Below are 26330 nucleotides of genomic sequence, written 5' to 3'. Positions count from 1 at the left end.
GAACTCATTTGCATATTAGGCCACATCCTCTGACACCAAGCCAGCAGAACTGCATTCATGTGCATTCCTGCTCAAAAAAAAAAAAGCCCTGGTTGGTAACACAGTGACATCACTTCCAGCACAACCGGAAGTGATGTCATCGCATCACTTGCATCACTCTTGCTTTGGCTGAAAGCTAGAATGTTACTGACGACATAATGAAATCACTTCTGGGCATGCTGGAAGTGACATCATTGTGCCACCAACTACACCAATCACGCCCCACTCCACCCCATTTTTCTCCTGTTGCCTAACTGAGTGATGGAGGGAAGAGCCAGAGGGGTGGGGAAGTTTCCCACCAAAGGAAGAGACCTGTGGCAAACTTTCTTGTGAAGTAGCTTAGGTTGAACGATTGTGATGGGCATAGGTGGTCACCAAGTCAGCCCCCATTACAAAGTGAGGATCCAAACCCTGTTGTCTCATGGTCTAGGCCCAAGGGACGCCCGACCTTCTAACTACTATGGCACACCAGCTGTCATGCTGGAGGCATTTCCCTCTCTCCCCTCCACACAATTGCCAAAGCTTACTTGAAAGCAGTTGAGTGGAGGTCTCCAGTTTTGATCAGAACAGTAGCTCTGGGGCTGCATGTGTAGCCCCCCCCCACCATGTGCTTTCTCTGATATAAATCACCTTGCTGTGTTGCTTTTAAATTCACAACAGGGAGGAAATAGAGTCACTTGCATTTCATCCCCTGCCAGGTCTGGGTTTGGAAGTACCTAGAGACTTTGGAGGTAGATCCAGGAGAGGGTGGAGTTTGGGGAGGGGAGGGGCCTCAGCATGGTCCAATGCCAGAGAGTCCACCCTTCCAAGCAGCCATTTTCTCCAAGGGAGCAGTTCTCTGCCAGCTGGAGATCAGTTGTAAAAACGGGTGATCTCCAGGCCCCACCTGGAGGCTGGCAGCCCTATCTCCTGCAGAGTTAACAGCCACTGACTGTGGGGGGAGGGGGCTTAGGTTAGGGAACCATTCAGTGGAAAGGGGTGAAGCACCCCAGGACTGACGCTCTCTTGAAAATCTCATCTCTCCATCCTTTGAAGTTAAAAAGAAGCAGGCAGATCCAGGAACAAATCTCATCTCCTTTTCCCAGAGCACTTTGTGGCTGAGGCCCAGTTGGGCGTCTTATGGGCAGCTGTCCAATGCTCGTGATGGAGGAGTGGGTGTCTTGCCTCCTCCATCATGCACCTAATGCACTGAGGGATGTGTCATTTCGGAGTGCGCAAGGACGTGCGCGACTGATCGCTACTGGAAGCTGAATGCTGGGTCTGATCCAGGGAGGCATTCTTATAGTTTTTTAATTGACACCTGATGGGGTCCTCTTGAGGCCTAGCCTTCCTACTCACGCACCCAATGGCAGCTGGATCCATACTTTCCCTCCCTCGGCTAGGGAGTAGCCCAGAGCTGAACTGAGCATGTCTGTCCACACAAGTCCACTACTGGAGGTGCAGGGCCCCCACCCTTCAGTCTCCCTCCACCCAACAAAGACTCAAAGAGCTTTGGAGAGAGGTTGGAATTCCAGATGGACAAAGCTACGATTCAGGGCCTCAAGGGCTGCTGCCGCCACCACCCTCTGCAGATTCCTGGGGGGTCAAGCAAAGAGTGCAGCGAGTCACTCCTTCCCCACCCGCTCTTCCCTGACCTTCTGCCTGCTGTTTGCTGTTGTGCTGACGGCTCCGGGCAGGGTAGCGGGCCACACGCTCTCCCGTCAAGCAGCTGACATGGCCTGCTGGCTATCCCTGCCTCTGCGCAGGTAAGGCGAAAGGAGCGGTGGTGCACACACACGCAGGGATCTAAAAATAAAAGCAGTTCACATGGGTCTGAACTCTGGGTGGAGTGGGAGTTGGGGAGGGAGGGAGGGATGAATCAAACCAGCCTTGGGTCCCTGCGGCAGCCTGCAGTTGGGAGTTCTCCTGCTGAAGTGGGAAGATTGGCTCTCCCCTGGCAGATCTGGTGCTGGGGAAGGCGGAAAGGGCATTTCGCAGCTGGCCAGCAAACAGCAGCGGTGTCTTGTGGTCCTTGGTGAGTTACAGACGTCTCATGCGAGGCTGGACGTTTGATGTGTCCTCTCAGCCGCACTTGGGAGCGGGTTTTGCATCCTGCCGGGAGTGGTTTTTTTGTTGTTCCCCAACAGACCCTTGGCCAGAATGTTCCTCCAGGGCTTGGAGTGACCATCTTTTGAACATCGGAGGCTAACCTACTTTGTGGGTTGTGAGAACTGGCATCTGAACGCACACTAGCTCTTCTTTTGGAGGTAGTGTTTGGTGAGATGCGGCAGCTGTGGCGTGAATGATTTATGATGCTCTTCCTTCTCTGTTTCCTTTGCCGCTGCTTGGGTTTATCTATCTTGCTTTTGAAGTCGGGCAGATCCGGGGGCTGTCAAATGGAAGTCTGCCTTCCGAGTCACAGGCATGCAAGGCATCTCTTGGCTCACCTCTTTCGTGCTGGGTAGATGGATGCAAACGGTGTTTCGGTCCCACTTGTAATGTGTTCTCTAAAGCAGGAATGAAACTTGGTGCCTGTTCAGAGTCTGGCGGAAATGGCCCAGTCATGTTGGACTAAGACTAGGAAGATGTGGGTTCAAATCCTCACTCATCTGTGAAGTTCGCTGGACGACCTTGGGTCAGTCACTTTTTTGTAATTTCTCCTTCCTCGTAGGGCTATTGAGAGGATAAATGTGTGCCACCTTTGAGCTCCTTGGAGTAAGGATGGGATAAAAACGTGGGAGATTGTTGAGGTTTGATTTGGAGTATAGTTTTTTTTTCCCTTCTAAGAGCCCTGATATTAAACTTTTTTGGGCAAATGCAGTTGTTTTGTGTCCTGTTTCCCCCTTCTGACAGCCACCTTCTGAATAGGATATAAAGGTTCAGGGATCTCCAATCCTACTTATATCTGGCCAAGAGAAGAAGGAATTGGATTTATACCCTGCCCTTCACTTGGAGTCTCTTCCTCTCCCCATAACAGACACCCTATGAGTTAAGTGGGGCTGAGAGAGCTTTGAGAGAACTGCTCCGAGAGAGCTTGTGACTGACCCAAGGTCACCCAGCTGGCTGCACGTGGAGGAGTGGGGAATCAAACTCAGTTCTCCAGATTAGTGTCTGCTGCTCTTAACCACTACACCAAATTGGCTCTCAAAAGCCTATACCCAGGAAATCATGTCGGTCTTTTAAATGCTACTGGGCTCGAACCCTGCTCTTATTTCCCCCTAAAACTTGTCCCTCTGATGCCATATCTAACCTAACCTTTTTGTAGAAAATTTCGGATCAGGAAATTGCACATTTTACATATGTGGTAGGAGATCTTTCCTCCCAATTGTGTTGTCTTTCCAGAAATATCATCCCAGTTCTTTGCTCAGATGCTGCAGACTGTGGTTGCCGAGTCATCTTCGCCCTTCCTCACCCTCCCTTGGGCGGCTCCGTCCATTAAGAGCCGCATGAAGCTTGTCTGTGCCATTCCTCAGACCCTCGGGGTCGAGAGTTGCTAATGGAAGCAGTAAATGCCATTTCCGCATATTCCATTTGGAAAACTAACAGCTAATTACATAGAGTGGAAAACTGTGCTCAGAACAAATAGCATCGCGGTGGGGTTGTTCTTCAGCTAACACATCGGCGCTACTTTCCAACAAGTGGGAGCTGCAATTTGTATGTGTTTGCGGGCGCATGGAAGTACAAAACTGCCTCACTGGTTCAAATCAAAGTCATGTGGCCCAGCATTCTGTGTGACCAACATTAACCAGCCAGATGTCTCTTGGAAACTCTCAGGCAGGATTTGAAAAAGGAGATAGAAGATATTGGATTTATGCTCTGAGTCTCATGCTCACCCTATGCTCTGAGTCTCAGAGCTGCTCACAATCTCCTTTACCTTCCTCCCCCACAACAGACACCCTGTGTGAGGTAGGTGGGGCTGAGCAAGCTCTCTCAGAAGCTGCCCATTCAAGGACAGCTCTGTGAGAGCTGTGGCTGACCCAATTTTAGCAGCTGCAAGTGGAGAAGTGGGGAATCAAACCCGGTTCTCCCAGATAAAAGTCCGCACACTTAACCACTACATCAAACTGGCTCTCTGTGTCTTGAAGAAGATGACTGCAGATTTATACCCCACCCTTCTCTCTGAATCAGAGACTTAGAGCAGCTTACAATATCCTTTATCTTCCCACCCCCCCCACAAACGCACAACAGACACCCTGTGAGGTAAGTGGAACTCTCTTATAGCAACGGCTCTTTCAAGGACAACTCCTGCAATAGCCATGACTAACCCAAGGCCATTCCAGCAGCTGCAAACGGGGGAGTGGGGAATCAAACCCAGTTCTTCCAGATAAGAGTCCGCGCACTTAATCACTGCACCAAACTGACTCTCTTGATAGAAATCACTACTTTTGTTGTTGGTTGTAAGTCCCCTGCATCTGGCTGTCAGAGATCTACTGCCTCTGTACATGGAGCCCCATTTATTTGCCATTAAGAGGAGGACAGACTTCCTGGGTTAGATCAAAGTCCCTCTAGTGCAAACTCCTCTTCCCAGCAGCAGCCAGTCAGATGCCTCCTTGCAGCCAGCAAAGAAGAGCGTGAGCCCTCCTCCGCATATCCCCTGTGTTTGATATTTTGAAATCCAGTGCCCATGGACATTGTGTAGGCAAGGCAGCATTGGAATGGCCAGCCTGCCGGCAGTTATGTAGGGCTGCCAACTTTCAGGTGGTGCCTGGAGATCTCTCAGAATCACAGCCGATCTCCAGACCACAGAGATCAGTTCCCCTGGACAAAATGGCTGCTTTGAAAGGAGGAGTCTATTGTGTTATACTCTGCTGGGGGCCCATCCCTTTCTCTAATCCCAGCCTCCCCAGGCACTACCCTCGAAACTCCAGGAATTTCTCAATCCAGAGCTGGCAATTTTAGTTACTAATCTGTCTTTCCTTCGGGCCAGTTTCCTTAACAGGAGAATGCAAAGCGGGAGTTGCCAAACTGTGGTTCGGGAGCCACATGTGGCTCTTTCACACACATTGTGTGGCTCTCGAAGCCCATACTGCCTTGTTGGCCAGCTTGGAGAAGGCATTTGTCTCTTTAAATTACTTTGCCGAGCCAGTTGGTGGCTTGGAGAATGCATTTAAAGTTAAAGTTGCTTTCTTTCCACCTCTCCCTCAATCTATTTGCCTGCCTTCCTTGCAAACATCTGACGTTAATGTCTTTCAAACATCTGACGTTTATTCTATGCAGCTCTTAAGTTAAGCAAGTTCAGCCACCCCTGATAAAAAGCCAGGAAAGCACATAATATATATACTGGTTTTGTTATTTGTACAAACTGACTTCGTTTTAAGGGAGTTTTTAAAGGGTTGTCTGTGGCATGCATGCTTTTAAAATGTGCCTGAAAGAAGACTGTCTTTAAATGGATTTCTAAAAAGCAACTTTCTATCCAAAAGACAAGGTGCTACAACATTATCCCTTTGGAGGTTTTTTAAATCTGTTGACAAAAATGCACTCTGCACAAACTCAGAGGCTCTTAACCTGAGATGCCAGAAGTTGCATGTAACACATGCAGGTAGCACATGCACACAGCTGAAATGCAGAAAAGCTCCAGGAGCTTAAACAGGTCACTTTCCTTTCTTGTAACAAGACTGGCCCTGTATCATTCCAGTACAAACCCCTGAGCCACCCACTGCTGATTTTAGGCTTTGCAAATTGGATAAACGCAGAGCAAGTGATGAGGTGCCTGCTACTTTACTTTTAGTAAATTCACACAGCATGAAATCGTTTCAGAGCACCCCAGTGCTGCATGCAATCCGGGGATTCCATTTTAGATGTGCGAAAATAGAAATGAATTTTGGATGATGGTGAAAGAGCATTCGTGTGCGTGTTTGTGCATATAAACAAAGGGAGGGCGGGGAGAGCTCCAAAACTGACAACAGGGAGGAGGCTGGGATGGATAAGGTACAATTACAATTTGCTCACTCATTCCCAACATGTTTCATTTGTCTTCATCCAGAAAATTTATTCAGCTCTTAGCCAGACACAGAACTGCTTCTGCTCGCCACGTACCAAGTATTCGAATACAGTATATTGGTAGGAGATGCCATTTTGTGTCTCGCTAAGTGCTGAATAAATCCCTCTGATGGAGACAACCAAAATGCATTGAGATGGATTTATTAAACTGTAATTGAACTCAACTGGCTTTGCATCTTTCCTGCCAGGCGGTTTTCGTCTGGCGTTCCCCTCAATCAGGATAAACAAAAGTGGTGAAAAGAATTGTGTACCTATGCCTGGCGACGTTTATGGAACTGGGGGATGTTATGAAGGCAAATTGCAGAGGTGGATAGCGGCCACCGTGGAAGTCTCATGAAGCAATAGGAAGGCCAGACCTGCTGGTTTTTAATGTATGGAGTACTAGGCCAAGCATTTGTACAGGTGTGTTAGGAGGTCACACAGGGCTTTTTTTGTAGCAGAGACTCCTTTGCATATTAGGCTACACACCCCTGAAGTAGCCAGTCCTCTAGGAGCTTACAGTAGGCTCTGTACTAGGAGCCCTGTAAGCTCTTGGAGGACTAGCTTCATCGAGGAGGTGTGGCCTAGTCAGGCCTGTAGCCACAAGGGGGCCTGCGGGGGCACTGCCCCCTGACTGGAGCCGGGAGAACGCATTGCACTGTAGCAGCAAAAGCAGCAGGCGGAGAGGAGGAGGAGGAGAACTGCAGATTTATACCCTGAATCAGAAACTCAGAGCGGCTTACAATTTCCTGTATCTTCTCCCCCCACAACAGACACCTTTTGAGGTGGGTGGGGCTGAGAGGGCTCCTACCCTGTCAGGGGAGGGAGGCAGAGGATGCCACATGGGAATGGGCTGGGGAGGGGGACGGATAGAGCTGCTGTCTGCAAGGTGCAGCGATGGGGGAGAGGGAGGTGGAAGGAAAGGAAAGGAAACCCTGCTGCTTGCATGCAACATGTAGCCCCTTCTTGACTCCAGAGTTGTCTGCCTCCAGCTTTTGCCTCTACCCAGAAGTGGATGGGAAAGAGTGCCCCCTGACTTTTAAAATCTTGGCTACGGCTCTGGGCCTAATGTGCAAAGGAGTTCCTGCTACAAAAAAAGCCCTGGGTGTAAAGCAAAGTGTAGCCAGGCCTTGAAGGCTGCTAACAACGGTATTGCCTCCTCCTCAGAGCCTCCCAGCAGAGGCACAAAATAAGGGTCCAGAAGCAAAGGGCCAGGCTGTTTTCTGTAGCAGCCATCCATAAGGTTGCCAGCTTCCAAGTGGAGCCTAAGGATCTTCCAGAATTACAACTCATCTCCGGACCACAGAGATCAGTTACTCTGGGGAAAATGGCTGCTTCAGAAGGTGGATTCTATGGTATTACACTTCACAGAGGTTCCTCCCCTTCCCAAACCCCACCCTCTCCAGACTCCTCCCCCAATCTCCAGGATTTTCTCAACTCAGACAAGGGGACTCTAATCCCCATGGTTCTTCACAAAGCTAATGAGGGGATGCATGCATCCCACTGAGCACTTCCTAAATCACAGGAGTGTGGTCCTACTTTGCTAGGGTCGCCAGGTCTGTGTTGGAAAATATCTGGAGACTTTGAGGTGGAGCTGGAAGAGGGTGGGGTTCAGGGAGGGGAGGGGCCTCAGCATAGGACAGTGCCATAGAGTCCACCTTTCAAAGCAGCCATTTTCTTCAGGGGAGCTGATCTCTACTAGCTCAAAACCAGTTGTAAAAGTGGGAGACATCCAGGCCCCACCTGGAGGGTAGCAACCCTATTAACTTTGCTTGAATTTTTGCCGCTGGCTCCACCTCCTTTTTCATCAGGCCCTGCCCATAAGGCACTACAGCACTCTCGCCTCTTAACCCAATAATTGCTAATGCACTTTTAGGCTTCCCCCCCTTCCTTCCCAGTCTGGCTCAGTGGTAGAACATCTGTTTGGCATGCAGAAGGTCCCAGGTTCAATCCCTAGCATCTCTGAGTAAAAGGATCAGGTAGAAAGTAATATGAAGGACCTCTGCCTGAGACCCTAGAGAGCCTCTGCCAGTCTGAATAGACGATACTGATCTTGAAGGAGTGATGGTTTGATTCAGCATAAGGCAGTTTATGTGTTCATGCCTGTGCATTACATCATCTTGCAGGGGTATCAAACTCATTTGCTATGAGGGCCGGATCTGACATAAATGAGACCATGTTGGGCCGGGCCATGTCGGGCTGGGCTATGTGTGTACCTATTTAGGATTAGGTAGCAAAGATGTAAACTTTATAAAGGATCCAGACAAACACAATTAAATAATTTTTTTTAAAAAGCTTAAAACATGCTTTAAACATTAGCATTTTTTGGTTTTAAAGGCGCTTTCTTAGATCTCTCCCGTGGGATCCAGAGAACTGGGCAAAGGAAGCTCTGGCTCTTTCCTTCCTTCCCCAGGGGACCAGGAGGGAACGGAGCTTCAGCCAATAGAAGGAAGAGAGACTTCGCCCAGTAGTTCTGCTGTGCAATTGAGAGACCCTGACAAAGCAAGCTCTCCCTTCCCGCTTCCTTCCCAAGGGAGGAGCCTCAGCCAATGGAGAAAATAGAGGCTTTGCTCTGTAACACCCATGCGATTGAGCAAGCCTGGCAAAGCAAGCTGTTATGCAGAAGGAAGCAGATGACAGCCAATTGCTCAGGGGCCTGATAGGAGTCCTCTGATTTGGCCCCCAGGCCACATGTTTGACACCCCTGTCAGTGTATGAACATCAGGAAACCTGAGAACTCTAACCAAAGCCTTGGCCTCTTTAGAAGTCCAGTTCTTTACCCTAGAAGTTCTTCCTTTCATATTTCCAGATATGTAGGAAGCCCCCGGTTATGAAAGAAATACACTGTATGTTCAGAGGACTTTCCTTTTTCAGTATCGCTTTACATTTTTTAAGATGGCACCAACACAGATCATGGGAATGGTGAAGTAATACTAATGAGGAAGTATTGGGGGAGTAGTATTGTCACTGGCAGAGGAGATATGGGTGGGCAAAATGTGTCTAGGAATCAGGTGGAGATAAAGTATGAAATAAAATGTAGGCAACCCATAGTTTTGCTGGGTTACAACAAACAAACTCAGTTTTCCAGAACATGAAGTCAATAAAAGGAATAACATCTTAAGCCGAAAATAAAACCAATTTATAAAGACAGTGACATCTCGAAACAAGATTAGAGAAGCCGCGCTCTGACCTGTGGGCTTCATGTTGCATTTTGATTGCCTACTGATCCGTCTTGCATGCTGGCTCACTCTCTCGGCAAGGCATGCTCATACACTGCATGCATCTGATGAAGCGGACGCTAATCCACGAAAGCTTCTGCCACAATAATTCTGTTTGTCATCAAGATGCCTCAAGACTCCTTTTTGTTTTTGCTCCAGCAGACTGAAGGCTGCTGGCCTGCTGGCATTTGCAAGCCTGTGACCTTTTGATTGGGCTTAATACGGCATATTACGTTATTGTTAACTTCAACATAGTTTGGATGCTTGTGCCGTAAATTAGATGGCAGGGATGGTCGTTAATTGCCTGCTGCAGTTTAATTAATGATATTTCTGGCTTAGCTCTGTGTGTGTGCGTGTGTATTGCCGTTGAGTCGCAGCCAACGTATGGTGACCCCAGCAGGGGTCTTTCAAGGCAAGTGAGAAGCAGTGGTGGGTTTGTCATCGACCTCCCCTGCAACCCTTGGTAGTAGGGTTGCCTGGTCTGGCTCAAGAATATATCAGGACTTTGGGGGTGGAGCCAGGACACTTTCGGAGTGGAGCCAGAAGCAAGGGTGTGACAAGGATGATTGAACTCCAAAGGGAGTTCTGGCTATCACATTTAAAGGGACCACACGCCTGTTAAATGCCTTCCCTCCATTGGAAATAATGAAAGATAGGGGCAGCTTCTTTTGGAGCTCATAGAATTGGACCCCCTGCCCCAATTCCCCAGATACTAACAAATCCATTCTCCATTATACCCTATGGGAATTGGTCTCCATGGAGTATAATGGAGCGCCCAGCAGACATTTTCCTTGCCCCCCCCCACTTTCTAATGACCCTGAAGTGGGGGGAGGGCCTCCAGACTGGGGGATTCTCTGCCCCTAGTTGGGAATTGGCAACCCTACTTGGTGGTCTTCTGTCCAAGTACTGACCCTGCTTAGCTTCTGAGATCAGTTATATGCCATCCTGCCTTCCCACCCTGTGCAGCATTCTGCACATATTTAAATGTGAAACTTGTATGTTTGCAGAGTTTTATATGTTATGCAATGTAAAATAAAGTTATCTATGTCCACTTGAGAACTTAAACCAAGGTACCATACAGTACAAACTTATCTTTTTAGGAACCTAATCCCATAGTTCTGCTAAATCCTGAAATTTAGCATTTTTGCATAGTATTGAAGGGTGGACAGAACAATGCCCACAATGCATTAACACCAGCCCCTCCAGCTATTTTAGAAAAAAAAAACATTTATTGGGGATTTTAAGGCAATGTATTTCAGCGTTTAGTATGTTAGAACTCCCTTGGGCTCTGGTGGTGTCATACCACCAGGCCACGAGGGGATTGACTCATTTGGTTGATATGCTCTCACTGCCCAGGTTCTTTGCTCTTTCAAAATAGAACAAATCTACCTGTTCTCTTTGAAATGTCAAGGGTTGTAGCCCATTCTTCCCTTTGCTGCCTGGTGTTCTTCAGCATTAGGTTATTAGAGTTGTGTCAAACTTTTTTTCCCTGGGAGTTCTGCTGTGCTTTTAATAGGACAGGCTGAAATGGTACGGGGGCAACTTCTTCTGCCCTAAAGAGGTAGCGAGAAGAAAATGCAACAGCTGGATCTTAGACAGCCGTGCGGCTCCTAAAACAATAATGAGTGATTGGGGCATGGTTTGATTTCCAGGTCCCAACTGATGGATGGTTTTGGGCAGGGCTTTTTTTTTTTTTTTTTAGCAGGAACGCAGTTCTGACTGGCTTGGTAGCAGAGGGTGTGGCCTAATATGCAAATGATTTCCTGCTGGACTTTTTCTATGGAAAACCCCTGCGTGAAATAATGGCAACATCAGGGGGCGTGGTCTAATATGCAAATGATTCCTGCTGGGCTTTTTCTACTAAAAAAAGGCCCTGGTTCAGGAGATTCTTACAAAAAACTTCTGGACTGGTAGGAAAGGAAAGATCCCCTGTGCCAAGCACCAGTCGTTTCTGACTCTGGGGTGACGTTGCTTTCACAACGTTTTTATGGCAGACTTTTTACGGGGTGGTTTGCCATTGCCTTCCGCAGTCATCTACACTTTCCCCCCTGCAAGCTGGGCACTCATTTTACCAACCTCGGAAGGATGGAAGGCTGAGTCAACCTTGGGCCGGCTGGTAGACAGGAGGGCAATTCTTAAGCAAAAGTGAGTTCCCAGGATGGAGAATGCAGATAAGGGATGCCTTGACTGCAAAAAGATCCTGACCGTGCCATCTTGCTTTGTAAATTAAAACACAATGAGCGAATTATGGGGATTCTCGTAGAAGCAAAAACCCAACCTGAATCGAAGCTGTCACACCCTTTTTTCACAAAAGCCTGAATAAGAACATTAGCTGTGTGAGAATGAAGCTACCAGCCTGGCAAAATGCTACTCTAGGCTTCCCTCTAGTGTTTTCTTATAATAAAACCAGATGTGACACTGGTCTCATTTAAAAGAAATCTGCTCCTTTATTTCTAGCTCTGTCCATGGGATCAAACGGTGCTTTACGAGTGCCATTCTACTAATGTTGCCAACCTCCAGGTAGGGCCTGGAGATCTCCTGCTTTTACATCTGATCTCTAGGTGACAGAAATCAGTTCCCCTGGAGAAAATGGCTGCTATGGAGGCTGGACTCTATGGCACTGTAGCCCTCCCCTTCTCAAGCTTCATCCTCCAGATCTCCAGGCATTTACCAACCCAAGCTAGCAACCCTATTCCACCCTTTTAAAAGCCTATTAAAACTGATCCCTGAATTGGATAGCTCAAGCTAGCCCAATCTCACCAGATCTCAGAAGCTAAGCAGGGTCAGCCCAAAGTATTTGGATGAAAGACCCCCAAGGAAGTTCAAGGTCATGACATGGAAGCAGGCACAGGAAACCACCTCTGGACATCTCTTGCCTTAAAAACCCCACAGGTTTGCCATAAGGCAGCTGTGACCTGACAGCAAAATAAATGGTCAGAATTAACCTGGTTCCCCCCTCCCTCCGCATGTACAGAGGCAAAGTCCAAGTGGGTGGGTACTCTGGTTTGTAGCAGCAAAATATAACAGTCCAATGGTATCATAAATTTCTACTAATATACCATTAACTTACGCGGATTAGTCATGTCTTAACTGAGGATTCTCATTTCTGACTCATATCAGGTCTTAATATCTTGCATTTCCCACTCTACGAATTATTCTTATTTGAACTATACCTCTGTAACGTTCTATTGCATCTGTTTATCTCACTTCACTTCGCACTACATTTTGACTAACAGCAGTTGGAAGAATCTCACATGCACGCCGAATGGATTGATTAAATATACCCTTTTTTTGAACCAGCCTTTTTGTAATACCCCCCTTCCTGTTGTGTATTTAACTTCAAACATGATGGGTTTATATACTCTCACGTATCTGATGAAAAAAATGTATTCGTCTTGCAGACGTCACCAGACTGCTGATTTGTTTTTGCATGTACCAAGGCAATATACCGGGGTGGCCAAATTGCAGCTTGGAAGCCACATGCGGCTCTTTCACACATATTGTGTGACTCTTGAAGCCCCCATTGGCCAGCTTGGAGAAGGCATTTGGCTTTTTAAATAACTTCTCCAAGCCAAGCCAGGGGCTTGGAGAATGCATTTAAAGTTAAAGTTACTTTCTTTCCACCTCCCTTCCCCATCTGTTTGTCTTCCTTCCTTCCTGTCTGCCTGCTCTCAAACATCTGACTTTATTCTAATGTGGCTCTTACATTAAGCAAGTTTGGCCACCCCTGCAATATACCTTTAAATCCCAGGTGCATGTTGCAAATCCTCCTGCCACAGAACAGCAGGTAAATGTTGCAGCCCTGTATTCAGTGGGTTTCAATCATTCTTGAATGATCTAAAAACAAAGGGATGTTTCAGCAAATGTAGCAATAAGGAAAGGTATTAAACTCATTTCTCGGTGGTATTTGACACTATCAGATCGGTTAAGGAAAATAACATCTTCCATATCAAATATAGGCTGGAGATGTAAAAGAACATAAGGACATAAGAGAAGCCATGCTGGATCAGGCTAATCCAGCACTCTGTTTCATGCAGTGGCCAATTAAACCAGGTGCCAGCAGGAGGTCCATCAGTGGGGCCAGGACAGTGGGGCCACTGTGCCCCCCCCCCCCAAGTACCAAGAATACAGAGCATCACTGCCCCAGACAAAGAGTTCCAACAGTACACTGTGGCTAATAGCCACTGATGGACCTCTGCTCCGTATGTTTATCCAGTCCCCTCTTGAAACTGTCTATGCTTGCCGTAAGACATATGGGGTCATTAATTAATATCTGGTGATAGTGCCCAATTATAAACTTTTTTTTTTTAATAAGGTGTTGTCCTGTTAGTGAGAGAAGTTCTGCATATAGGAATATAGAAAGTTCCTAGTGAAGCTCTTTTGAACATTATACCCAGAAGGATCTTAGGCAACAAGATGTCGTTAAATTTATTCACCGCAGCCAGAATGTTAATAGCTGTGGTATGGAGACAGGAGAAAGCACCAGGTACTGAGAAATGGCTAAGGAAAGTATGATATACTACATTAATAGGGGAAATATCTGCATATAGGAAGTTCTGGGATGGAGACAGATATACAGAAGAGAAGACTGTTCAAATCCAGTCTCCCTTCCTTACTTTTTGGAATAGAAATAAATCTAAATAATTAATTTTTTAAAAAGATATTGTCAGACTTCACCTCATGGATATTGTATTAATTTGTTATGTATTATGTAGTCTCATGTATTGAATATGAGGAAATAAATTGATTATTTAAAAAGTCTAAAAGAAAACATTTCCCATCAAAAATCTTGAACATTCACAAAATGAATCAAGTCTGAAATTTCAAATGATTATTTGAGTTAAATGTCTTCAATCAAGTGAAACAGTAATACATCATTTTAAAACATTCTGACAAATTCTGTTGATCCCATCCATCTTCTGCCTTCTGGGCCATACACACAAACGCGCGCACACTCACACAGAGGGGTTTACGAAAAGAGCAGAGCACCAGAACAAACTTCCTTGTATCTTCCTTTTCTCCTAGCTACCAGGCACTGCTCCCATCCCTTGAATAACGCTGTGAGTTGCTTTCTTGTATTTCTGCCTAGATTAAAACAGCCCCAGATGGCTCCGTGCTGGCCTGTGTGAGCCAGCAGCCTCCAAACGGCGCCGTTGGGCCTCAGATGCCTCTGGAGATGAATCTGTGTTGGAATGAGATTAAGAAGAAGTCGCACAGCCTTCGGTAAGACGGCGCGGCAAAACACCATTTCTTTTTGTGTTCAGAGGCCTGTCTGGAGGATGTGAAAACAGAGTGATATTCCACACAATTTAGGAGGGCTGAGCATACATTGTGTTGGCATACAGTTGGCACTAGGGTTGCCAAATCCCTCTGCCACTCCAGCGGGGGACTTGTTCTTTGCGCACATGAAGCCACCCGGAAGTGATGTCATTACGCTGGGGACATCACATGGGGACACTCTAGGACTTGCGCTAAAAACTATGGTGCCATAGAGTTTTTAGCATGAGTCCTAGAGCGTCCCAGTGCGATGTCCCTGGCGCAATAACGTCACAAGTGATGTCATCATGCCAGGGATGGCATGCACCAACAACGACGCCCGTTGATGGGGCTCTTCGGGGGTGGGGATCCCTCCCGGCAGCCTGCTCCTTTCCAGCAAGTTGGAGCCCTCCTGGGCAGCCCGAGTTGACACACCTTGGGAGGGAGGGAGGGACTGGAAAGCTGATGTGACATAATGATTGGAGTGGGAAGCTAGAACCAGGAATCTTGGGACTGTCTCTCTATTTCACTCTTACTCTCTCTGACCATACTAGTCTGTTGTGAGGATAAAATGGTAATAATTGTTGAGTCTGGTTTAGGACAGCTGGACTGGTCAGGCAGCCGTTCTTACGTTCACTTAGCAAAGTGCTTTTTCTGACCTTCAGTGCAGCAGCATGGCCTAGTCTAATGGTTACCACACTATCTCACAAACCACACAGAGAGCCTTTAAGTTAAGAAACCAATACTAGTGGATTTATTTAAAGAAACACCACATATAAGTATTGTGGAGAGAAAGAGTGTCTAAACTGTTCTAACTGGATGGCTTCGAACTGTAATAGGCCATCCGCTTAGTTCAGTTCAGGAGGAGAGGCCCCCTACTGCTCCTCCTGATGCATGCAGGAAAGAAAGAAGGAAGAGGAGAACAGGAAGAAGGAAGTTCCCTGAGTTATATTCTACTGGTTAGAGAGGGTGAATGACAGGAAGGAGACTGAAGTGAACCTCGCCAGGGCTCTTTTTCTAGCAGGAGCTCCTCTGTATATTAGGCCACCCACTCCTGATGTAGCCAATCCTCCAAAAGCTTAGAGGGCTCTTAGTACAGGGCCTACTGTAAGCTCCAGGAGGATTGGCTACATCAGTGGGGCATGGCCTAATATGCAGATGAGCTCCTGCAATGATAAGTACACAAAATTGTGCCTACTGGCCCCATCCTGTCCTCACAGGGGCTCTGCATCACTCTCAAAAGAGCCTGTGGACAGAGATAGAGAGAGAGCAAGAGAGAGATCTCACACACGCACACCTACACCCCCAGCTGTCAAGTCACAGCTTTCCAGACAAGACATTCAGAAGTGGTTTGCCATTGCTCATGCTTTTCTTGGTGGCTGCTAGGAAGAGGAGTCTGCACTACAGGGACTTTGACCTGATCCAGGAAGTCTGTCTTTCTCTTCGTGACAGATAGATGGGACTCCATGTACAGAGGCAATATACCTCTGAAAGCCAGATGTAGGGGCCATAACAACAAAAAATAGTGATTTCTATCATGGCCCTACTGCCCAAATGTTTCTGGAAAGTCCACCAGCAGGACATGACTTCTCTTCTGCTGCTTGTGCCCAGCAACCGGTATTCAGAGGTCCACTGCTTCTGAAAGTGGACATTCCACTTGGCCCTCATGGCTGTTCACTAGAGGTGCACCTCTCCTTCCATGTATTGAAGCACTGCAACGAGGCTGTCTCATTCGCTTTTGGTAACTGCCTTTGTCTCATCTTCCCTTTTGCAGGGCACGTCTGGAGGCCTTCTCAGACCACAGTGGCAAACTGCAGGTCCCCTTGCAGGAGATCATTGACTGGCTCAGCCAAAAAGATGAGGAGCTCTCAGCTCAGCTTCCTCTCCGGGGGGACGTTGCCCTGGTGCAGCAGGAAAAGGAGAGACATGCAGTATGTGCCCGTCAGTTAATTATCATATGGCAGTGTGTGGAGTGCAGCCAGAAGATCCTAAGATTGTCTGGCAGCCAGTAGTTCTAGCTCAGGGGTGGCCAAACTTGCTTAAGGTAAGACCCTCAAGACATGAACGACAGATGTTTGAGAGTCGCAAGACGGACAGAAGGAAGGAAATGGACGTGGAAGGAAAGCAGCTTTAACTTTAAATGTATTCTCCAAGCCTCCAGCTAGCTTGGCATGGAAAAGTAATTTAAAGAGAGAAATTCCTTCTTCAAGCTGGCCAATAGGGCAGTGGTTGCTTCAAAAGCCAAACAATATGTGTGAAAGAGCCGCATGTGGCTCCCGAGCCACAGTTTGGCCACCCCCATTCTAGCTCTTTTAGCATTATGCACCACTAGGTGGCGAGCTAGACTTGTTTTTAAGGCAAGAGATGTTTCAGAAGGTTTGCCCAGGACTTTTTTTGTAGAAAAAGCCCAGCAGGAACTCATTTGCTTATTAGGCCACACCTCCTGACACCAAGGCAGCCAGAACTGCCTTCCTGTGTGTTCCTGCTAAAAAAAAAAGTCTTGGGTTTGCCATTGCCTGCCTCTGTGTTATGCTGTATGTGCTGTCCCTGGAACTTTGCTAGGTAGTTCCCTTTGAGGATGGTGTCTCCAACTTCTTCCCCTATGGATTTCTTCCTGTGGAATCAGAGCCCCACACATAGCCTAAAGGTAAAGGTACTCCCCTGTGCAAGCACCAGTCATTTCCGACTCCGGGGCGACGTCGCATCACAACGTTTTCTTGGCAGACTTTTTACGGGGTGGTTTGCCATTGCCTTCCCCAGTCATCTACACTTTCCCCCCAGCAAGCTGGGTACTCATTTTACTGACCTCGGAAGGATGGAAGGCTGAGTCAACCTACCTGAACCCAGCTTCCCCCGGGATCAAACTCAGGTCATGAGCAGAGAGCTTCAGACTGCAGTACTGCAGCTTTACCACTCTGCACCACGGGACTCCTATACGCATAGCCTAGGATCCCCAGAATAAGGAGACCTACTGTCTCTGCATCTACACCTATGGGGCAAAGTTACTAGAAAGCAGCGGTGGGAGAAAAACAATATGGGGACAGCTCTAAACTCCAGATATTGGGATGTTTTTATTTGCTTGCTTCAATTTTGCCACACTAATCTCTGCCACAGGGACCAAAAAGGGCTTACGTCATTCTCTTATCCTCACAACAACCCTGTGACATAGGTTAGGCTGAGAGTATGTGACTGGACCAAAGTCACTTTGGGGTCAGACAGCAGTTTTTCTCCAGGTCAGTTTGGCAATGGATCCTGGAGGTTTTTGCCATCTTCTGGGCATGGAACAGGGGTCACTGAGGATGTATGTGCGGATGGGGAGGTATTTGGGAAGTCCCTTCATTGTGCAGGGGGTTGGAATAGATAGCCCTGGAGGTTTCCTTCCAACTCTGTGATTCTACCCAGCAGGCTCCTGTGGCATGAGCGGGGATTTGAACCTGGGCCTCCAAGATCTTAACCCAATATTCTAACCTCTTCACCATGCTGGCTTCCAATGCATTTGCATGCTTAGTTTTAAATGCTCATTTAGCAGAGGAGCGTTCGGTGTCTTCCACATGAGGATGGGATTTTGTGGTGATGCAGCTGCAGATAAAGTCCAACAGCAGTGGAGCTTCCATTGTAGTAGATTTCCCCACGGTTTCCCTGCCCCGATTACCCACAAGCAGCCCCCCCCCTTTCCTGAGCCAACAGGGCTTTTGCATGTTTTAAAAAATATTGTCACTATAGCATTATTATATTGATACAGCGTTGTAACTGTATGTGTAGCAGGTTCTCTGAACAGCACTGGATTAAACCCTTTGGAGGCCCATAGGCAGTCAAAATCTTGGGGGGCTCCTCACAAATTATCTCAGAGTTTACCTGTCCTACCACCCGTGGCCCCCCTGCAGCCTGCAGGGACCTTCTCAAAAGCCCCTTTGACAAAGCTTGGGGGGGGGGGGGCAGAGAGAGGCAAACTTGGCGATGGCTCCAACAGCAGCCACAGCAGGCAAGTTGGACAAAGGGTGGCTCAGTTGCTGGCTGCGTGTGCTGGCTGAGAGGGTTGCAAACATGGGAAACGGGGAAAACTGGCCTGGGGCCCCTAAAGGCATGGGGGCCCATAGACCAGTGCCTACTTTGCCTAATCGTTAATCTGGCCCTGTCTCTGAATCATCCCCACCTTTCATTACAAAAAAAGTAAACCTTCCTTCAGTTGCCAAAATACACCCTTGTCCTTATGTTTCCACAAGAGCCTTGTTTTTTAAATGAAAGACTATTGCTATAACAATATTCTAGTGCTGTTTTTTTTTTTTTTTAAAGGATCCCTGGTGGTAGAGTTGTCAGGTCAGCCACAAGTTCTCTCAAAGCTGTTCTGATCAAGAGCAGTTCTGGGAGAGCTCTCTCAGCCCCACCTACCTCACAGTGTGTCTGTTGTGGGGAGGGGAAGGGAAAGGCGACTGTAAGCCTCTCTGAGACTTCATTGGGTAGTGAAGGGTGGGGTATAAATCCAGTCTCTTCTCTTCTTCTTCTCCCATAGGCATTCATGGAAGAAGTGAAGTCTCGCGGCCCCTACATTTACTCTGTCCTGGAATCGGCCCAGGCCTTCCTCACTCAGCACCCGTTTGAAGAAGTGGAGGAATCCAATCCCAACAATAAAGGTTTGCAATTCTGCCCTCCTTTCTCTGTTCCCCAGCTACCGCCACACTGCAGTTTGCAACAGCCTCTGCTGGATTCCTGCCTGGCCAGAGCCAGGAAAGGCTGCCAGCTCAATGCAGCGGCCAAGATATATTTGCTCCTGTGTTGGCCCCCTGACTTCCCTTGTCACCTTGGAAAGATCTCATAATCCCCTGGTGCCCTGGATTTCCTTTGAGCGTATTAGCGGTTGTTATCCTGCCCTCCAAGGGGAGAGCGTTGAGTTAATTTACGGATCATGCCTTGAAAAACGCAACGGGGCAAAACCGCTGATGATTTTTACAGGGGATTTCTTTGAAGAGTTGGGTTCGAACAGGGTTCTGGGCATGGGTCATTTTGTAGAAAAAGAGGTGCTGGAGCTCATTAGCACAACTCATTCGCATGAGCCACACACCCCTGACATCACTGGAAGGTGTGCTAAATCATATCGGCTCATCATCTACCTTAAAATGCTTCTTGAATCATAATTGTCATAAGAAAACCTTACTCCCATCATACTTTTAAAACTAGTTTCACCTACATGGCTACAGTGGCAGGATGATAATTTCCATCTGTCTGCTTTATATGGTTATATTCCCATTTTTTGCGGGGGAAATATTAAAAAGTTTGTCCAACCTGAGCGTTCAGCAGAATTCTCACAGGGGTTCTGAACAATGGAGTCCAGAAGCAAATATGGGGCGGGGGTCAGAAAGAAAGAGCACAATAAAATCTAGAGGTTCCAGAGCTCTGCTCCTGTGAGCTCCTGTCCAAAATGAGTATGTTGTCGAAGGCTTTCATGGCCGGAGTCCATTGACTGTTGTAGATTTTCCAGGCTGTATGGCCGTGGTCTTTGCATTGTGAGACCTGACGTTTTGCCAGCAACTGTGACTGGCATCCTCCGAGGTGTAACCCAGAAAACTGAAGTTCTCTCTGGGTCAAACTGAGAAGAAGTTGGTAGGCATGTAATTTATATCTACTCAGGCAGGTGGGTCTCACAATACCAAGACCACGTCCACACAGCCTGGAAAATCTACAACAGCCAATAGACTTTGAAAGCTTATTCGAGTTCACCACTGAGAAAGGAGAAGGTAAAAGCCCAGTGGTAGACTCTACACGAAGAAGGTCCTGGGTTCAATTAAGGAAGGTCTCTGGCTGCTGCTGGCTGCCCTCACTCTGATGGTTCTAGCAATGGGATTTGGAAGCTGAAGGGACAGGACCCAGGCATCCTGGAAAGAAGTCTGGCTGCCTCTTGCCATTCCTCTGGGGATCTTAGATTTAAAGAGATTCAAAAGTTTCTCAGGAGGCAGACGCTGGGAAAGATGAATGGCTCAGTGGTAGAGCCTCTGCTTGGCACACATAAGGTCCTGGTCTGATCCGTGGCACTCCAGGCTAATTGACATGTTACAAACTCTAAGTGGCAGATATGTGAACTGTCGACAGATGCCCACCTGTAATTTTGTGCTGGGGGCACTCAGTTCCTGGGCATGCCAGGGCTTAATTTGGATCAAGACTGTGACATGTGGAGGGAAGGGTCATCAGCCTTTCTCCCACCATTTTCCAGACGCAGAATGACCATAGGAGCCTGTTGGGGGGACTTATGCGTAGCCCTCAATATCGGCACTGCCAATATTGTTTCAAGCAGGAGAAACAGTACAAGGGGAAAGCTGAAGCTTATCCCTCTTTTCCGCACTCTGTGATTCCGGTTTGAAACAGAGTTCCCAGCAAGGAATTCCAGATGTGCATCTCCAGAGCTTTTTTTGAGCAAGAACACACAGGAACACAGTTCCGGCTGACTTGGTATCAGTGACTCAAATCTGTGTCCCCCAGAACTTAGGCCAGAACTGTAACTACTACGCTACCCTGGCTCCCAAAAGATTAAAAGTTATTCATGTAAAATTCAGATTAAAAAAGCAGCAGCCAGAGCAGAAAACCCTAAAGATAATTGAGCAACTTAAAGCAACAATTTCCAGAATAAAAGCATATTATTAAATGGTATTAAAAGCTCAATGCCTTAATTAAAAGCCTGGGTGAACAGAAATGTCTTGCCAGGGTGCCTAAAAGACAGCAACATAGACTCCAGGCCGGCTGCAAGGGGAATAGGTTTGCTAGGTCTGACTCAAGAAACCTGGGGACTTTGGGGATGGAGCCAGGAGCAAGGGTGTGACAAGCATGACTGAACTCCAAAGGGAGTTCTGGCCATCACATTTAAGGGGACCATTTGCCTTTTAAATGCCTTCCCTCCATTTGGAAATAATGGATAGGGGCACCTTCTTCTGGGGCTCATAAAATTGGACTCCCTGTTCTAAATGTTTTTGAAACTTGGGAGTGTTTTGAGGAGAGGCACCAGATGTTACTCTGAACATTTGGTGCCTCTACCTCAAAAACCAGCCTCCCTAGAGCCCCAGATACCCACAGATCAATTCTCTATGATATCCTATGGGAATCAGTCTCTATAGGATATAATGGAGTGTCCAGCAGACATTTTCCTCCCCTGCCACTTTCTGGTGACCCTGAAGCAGGGGGAGGGCCTCCAAACCGGGGGATCCCCTGCCCCCACTTGAGGATTGGCAAGCCTAAAGAGGAATGGCATGGACTTTGTCACTTGTGGATCAATCCACAGGCAGCAGGTGTAGGGGAAGACCATCTTCTGGCTTCAAGAGACCCTCTTCTAGCTTCCAGAGTTGCTCAGCAGACAGCGCTGGGCCAGATGGATGGCCAGCACAATGGAAATTACTCCATATCTGCAGTGCCACAGTCACAGAGGCACATTGTCAAATCATGTGGGGCAGTATCGCAGCCCCAAAGACCTGGGCCAGCACGCTGCAACAACTTAGCATGTGCACTTAGAACAAGCCCCAGAAGCTAAAGATTCCTTGGTAAGAAGTTAAGAGAGATCCCTGGCTGCTGAAGTGGTTTTTTTCAGCCCTGGACTCAAAGGCCACCGTATGAAAGCACAAAGGGTTGTTTTTCTGCCCCTCCCAGACAAACTTGGCAACATCACATATTTTCTGTATTGTCGTTGCCCTTTTACAGGTCTATAAACCCCTGGCTGGAAGCAAAGCACAACCCAAGTGGGTTTTTTAGCTGTGTTGTGCGCCTGCTTCCCAATGTGTACAGCCAGGGTTGTCAACAGTCCTGGAGGAAAATGTCCTGTCCCTTTAACTGAGGCTTGTTATGGGATTATTATTTACCAGGTGAAGTTATTCACCTCCTATGGGTATAGGGCATGGGTCACTGGAGAGTGGGGGTGGGTGGGGGAGAAGTAGCTGTGAATTTCTTGGACTGTGCAAGGGGTTGGGTTGGATGACCCTCAGGGGTCTCTTCCAACTCTCTGTTTCTATGCCATTTAAAAAAAAAAAAATCCTCAGCTGCGCATTTCCACAAATTCCACACATTTGAAAAAGGGGTAATGGACTTTCCCCCAGGCTTGTTGACAGCCTTCTGTACAGCAGCCATGCTTACCAGCAAATCGGATGCTTGTTCATCTTTGAGTCTTGTCTCTTCTCTCACGTTTAAGGCTCCATTGATTTCACCAGATCCCAACAGACTGAAAAGTGCTTGTATGATATTCTCCAGAGTCTCCACTGCCCAAAAGTGCTTGAATAATATTCTCCAAGCGCTCTACTTCCCAGCAGCAGTTTCAACAAACAGAATGAAGTCTTTATCAAGGGCCAGGAGTAATCCTGTTAATAAAATTGATCCGGGGACAGTTATGCCTCTTTCTTTTTCTTCAATCCCAAGAAAACATCTTGTTGCTAGAAAATAATACGAGGCTGTTGGGGTCTGGTGAAACTGATGGACTCTTAAACCTACTTTTGCACACATGAGAACCCCTTTTGGAAAAACTTTACAGCCTCTATGTATAGCTTCAGAAAGAGTGCCTTGTTACAGATCACATTGTATATGTTTCTATGGTTTATACAGTTTTTGTGACTGAATATCATGTACCATTATATTTATACTTTATTTGTTCCCAGTGAGATGCTTTTTCTGCTTTCTTTACCATGAAACAAGCTTGAAACCAGTTTTGTCATGTGCACATGTTGTCTACAGGAGAAACCCTGAAACATGAAGCATTCAAGTGCTGACAAACAGAACAGAGATGGCCTGGGTGGGGTGGAACTTACACCTGTGGTACTTGGGTAGCAACCAGAATGGAGATGAAAAAAGCAGGGTTTTTTTTGTAGCAGGAACTCCTTTGCATATTAGGCCACACTGCCCTGATGTAGCCAATCCTCCAAGAGCTTACAGTACACCCTGTACTAAGAGCCCTGTAAGCTCCAGGAGGATTGGCTACATAAGATGGGTGTGGCCTAATATGCAAAGGAGTCGCTGCTACAAGAAAAGCCCTGGAAATAAGCCATAATACACACGAGGCATTAATTCTTTATTTCCCTCCCCCTTTCCCCTTCCTTCATCTTCCTCCATCCACTTGCCATCACTGCCTCCTCCCACTCACGCCCGTCTCTGCCCTCCCCAAAGCTCCTCCTCCTCCCAATGCAGTGGCACCTCCCAGCATCCAGTGTCCTCACCCTCACTGCTGCTCCCTTTGCAGATGCCTCCCCGAGACACCGCATCCAGAACGTCAGCCGTTTTGTGTGGAAGCAGGCCACTGTCGCCAGCGAGCTGTGGGAGAAGCTCACTGCCCGCTGTGTCGACCAGCACCGCCACATCGAACGGACCCTGGAGCAGCTGCTGGAGATCAAGGGCACCATGGAAGAACTCAGCATCACCCTGGACCAAGCGGAGAGCATGCGGGAGACTTGGGAACCCATTGGCGACCTTTTCATTGACTCTTTGCCAGAACACATCCAGGCCACCAAGGTAACCTTGACTCAGGGGTTCATCCACATGGATTGGCAGGAGAGAGAGAGAGAGACAGATGGGAGATGCCTCAATATGTCACTTGGCTAAATATATTAATATTTGAAGCTGCCTTGTGCTAGTTTTAACTGCTGGTCTACGCCAACTGGCTCTCTGGGGTCTTTCATAGCCCTTCTGTCCAGTTTGGTGTTGTGGTTAAGTGGGTGGACTCTAATCTGGGAGAACTGGGTTTGGTTCTCCACTCCTCCGCATGCACCTGAGTGATCTTGGGTCAGCCACAGTTCTTGAAAGGACTACTCTCTCAAAAGCAGTTCTCGAAAGAGCTCTCTCAGCCCCACCTACTTCACAGGGTGTCTGTTGTGGGGAGAGAAAGGGGAAGGAGATTGTAAGCAGCTCTGGGACCCTGAGTGAAGGGTGGGTATAAATCCAGCCTCCTCCTCCTCCTCCTCCTTCTCCTCCTTCCTGAGTTCCTTCAGATGTCAGGGACAAAACTGGGGACCTTAAAACAACATTTGAGGCACCTTGAAGACCAACAATTCTTGGTATAAACTTTTGTGTGCGTGCACACTTCATCACATGCATGCACACAAAAGCTTATACCCAGAATTAAACTTTGTTCTTAAAGGTGCCATTGGACTCAAAACTTTGTTCTGTTGCTTCAGACCAATACAGCCACCCTCCTGAATCTATCTTCTGAGGACCTTAAGACAGTAATAGAGGCTCAAAGAGCAGTCCTAAACAGGTCTACTTAGACCAAATTCCTATTATGGGCTTTACTCCCAGGGAATTGTTCTTAGGTTTTCAGCTTTCATTAGATAAGAACCATCCGCATGCTTTTTAGAACAGATGATGGTAATCTTATTGCTCACTTGTTAATGGAGCCTCAGTCCTCTGCGTGGCTGTGCCACATAGAGGACAAAATCAATTCAATAGGGATTAATATTGGAGATCTATTTCTATACACCGAAAAATCAGCTTTCTTATTGATTAGACAAAGATTGGTTGATATTGAATTGCAGGTTCCCGAAAGCCTTGGTAAAGGCAAATGTTCACCCTTGACTTTGGGGTTTTTACCTCCTGGGTATAGGGCTGAATATCTCACCTCCCTAACAGCCCCTTGGCAACGCAGAGCCTAGTCGCAAGCTAGGTTCAATGTGCTACCATCTGCGATACTTCTTGGAAGATTCCATAAAACTCCCTATGCTGACAAACTCTGCACTTGGGCATGTCCAGAGATAGAAACTTTAGAACATGTGTTCTTAAACTGTACTTTTTACTCTGACCTGTGCTCCATACTCATTGACCCCTGTTTGAGTGAGCAAACAGCGAAGCCCGACAAAGGTGATTTTAAAAAAGTGGACCATCCATTTTTATCCTGTTCATTCTTTAGCTCCTGCACACATGGTTTGTTTCTATATGGATATACATTGCACACAATCCTTGCTTGTATTTCCATACTGAAAGAGCGCAAGTCACCGGTTTTATCCCTCTCTCTTGCTGCCTCTCTCCTGCATTTTATCCTTTGGGTCGGGACCCAGTTGTTTAAAGAAGAACTCTCTCCAATGAAAGATGGAGTGAAGCTTGTGAATGACCTGGCCCATCAGCTTGCTATCTCAGATGTCCACTTGTCCATGGAGAATTCTCGTGCCCTGGAACAGATCAACACACGCTGGAAACAGCTGCAGGTGAGGAAGGACAGTGGAGCAGCTTGAGAACAAGAGAGGAGGAACTGGTCTAGCTCCTGTGCCTTAGAGAAGCCTCAATCAGATGCCCTTTCCCATCATGGGCTCAGGGCGGCTTCCAACATGTCAAACAATTAAAACCAACAATTACAGTACAACAATCAATAAATAAACAGTAAAACAATCGAGCAATTAGGACATATTAAGAAGTTACAACAGTTAAACCGGTAACTCAGATTCGACTTAAGGCAGCGTGGATAGTGTGCACACTTAAATTCACAGCTTGGTGTCCAAAATATGTCAACTATATCTGCCCGATTTTCCTCCAGTCCAGATGGTAGTCAGTGTTGGGAGGCCGGTTAGATGGTATAGCAAGATAAGGACGCCTGCCCGCCCGCCTCAGCCAAAGGCCTGGCAGAACAGCTCCATCTTACAGGTCCTTCGGAATGGCAACAAATCTGAGAGGGCCCGAACCTCTATAGGGAGCTGATTCCACCAGTTCGGGGCCAGGGCCAAAAAAGCCCTGGCCCTGGTCGAGGCAAGGCAAATGTCCCTTGGGTCAGGGATGGTCGGAAGATGTTGAGTGGCCGATCGTAATGGCCTCCAGGGCTCATATGGAGGTAGCTGAACACAGGTGAGGCATAACTCTTGCTCTTCCAAATTTCAGGCAACTTGCCTACCTTTTAGGAAGTGCCTAATGTATATCTAT

At 47.4% G+C, this 26330-nt stretch overlaps 1 protein-coding gene across 2 annotated transcripts in view; it reads left to right on the top strand.

The window, feature by feature from the left end:
- Positions 1–26330, top strand: part of DRP2 (dystrophin related protein 2) — a 74766-nt gene that overhangs the window by 26294 nt on the left and 22142 nt on the right. The window contains exons 1-6 of one of the 2 annotated variants that reach the window (XM_060249555.1): positions 1680–1784; positions 14305–14438; positions 16246–16402; positions 18982–19102; positions 23671–23939; positions 25478–25624. In XM_060249555.1, coding sequence (XP_060105538.1) covers positions 14380–14438; positions 16246–16402; positions 18982–19102; positions 23671–23939; positions 25478–25624 — 753 coding nt within the window. In that variant the 5' untranslated portion in view covers positions 1680–1784; positions 14305–14379. Of the gene's footprint in view, positions 1–1679; positions 1785–14304; positions 14439–16245; positions 16403–18981; positions 19103–23670; positions 23940–25477; positions 25625–26330 lie in introns of those variants that run through there. The other variant, XM_060249554.1, reaches the window with a different exon arrangement.

Source organism: Heteronotia binoei, chromosome 11 (assembly GCF_032191835.1).
Source record: "Heteronotia binoei isolate CCM8104 ecotype False Entrance Well chromosome 11, APGP_CSIRO_Hbin_v1, whole genome shotgun sequence".
Lineage (NCBI taxonomy): Eukaryota > Metazoa > Chordata > Lepidosauria > Squamata > Gekkonidae > Heteronotia > Heteronotia binoei.
Note: the sequence above shows the minus strand (reverse complement) of the source record. Positions and strands in the feature narration are given on the sequence as shown.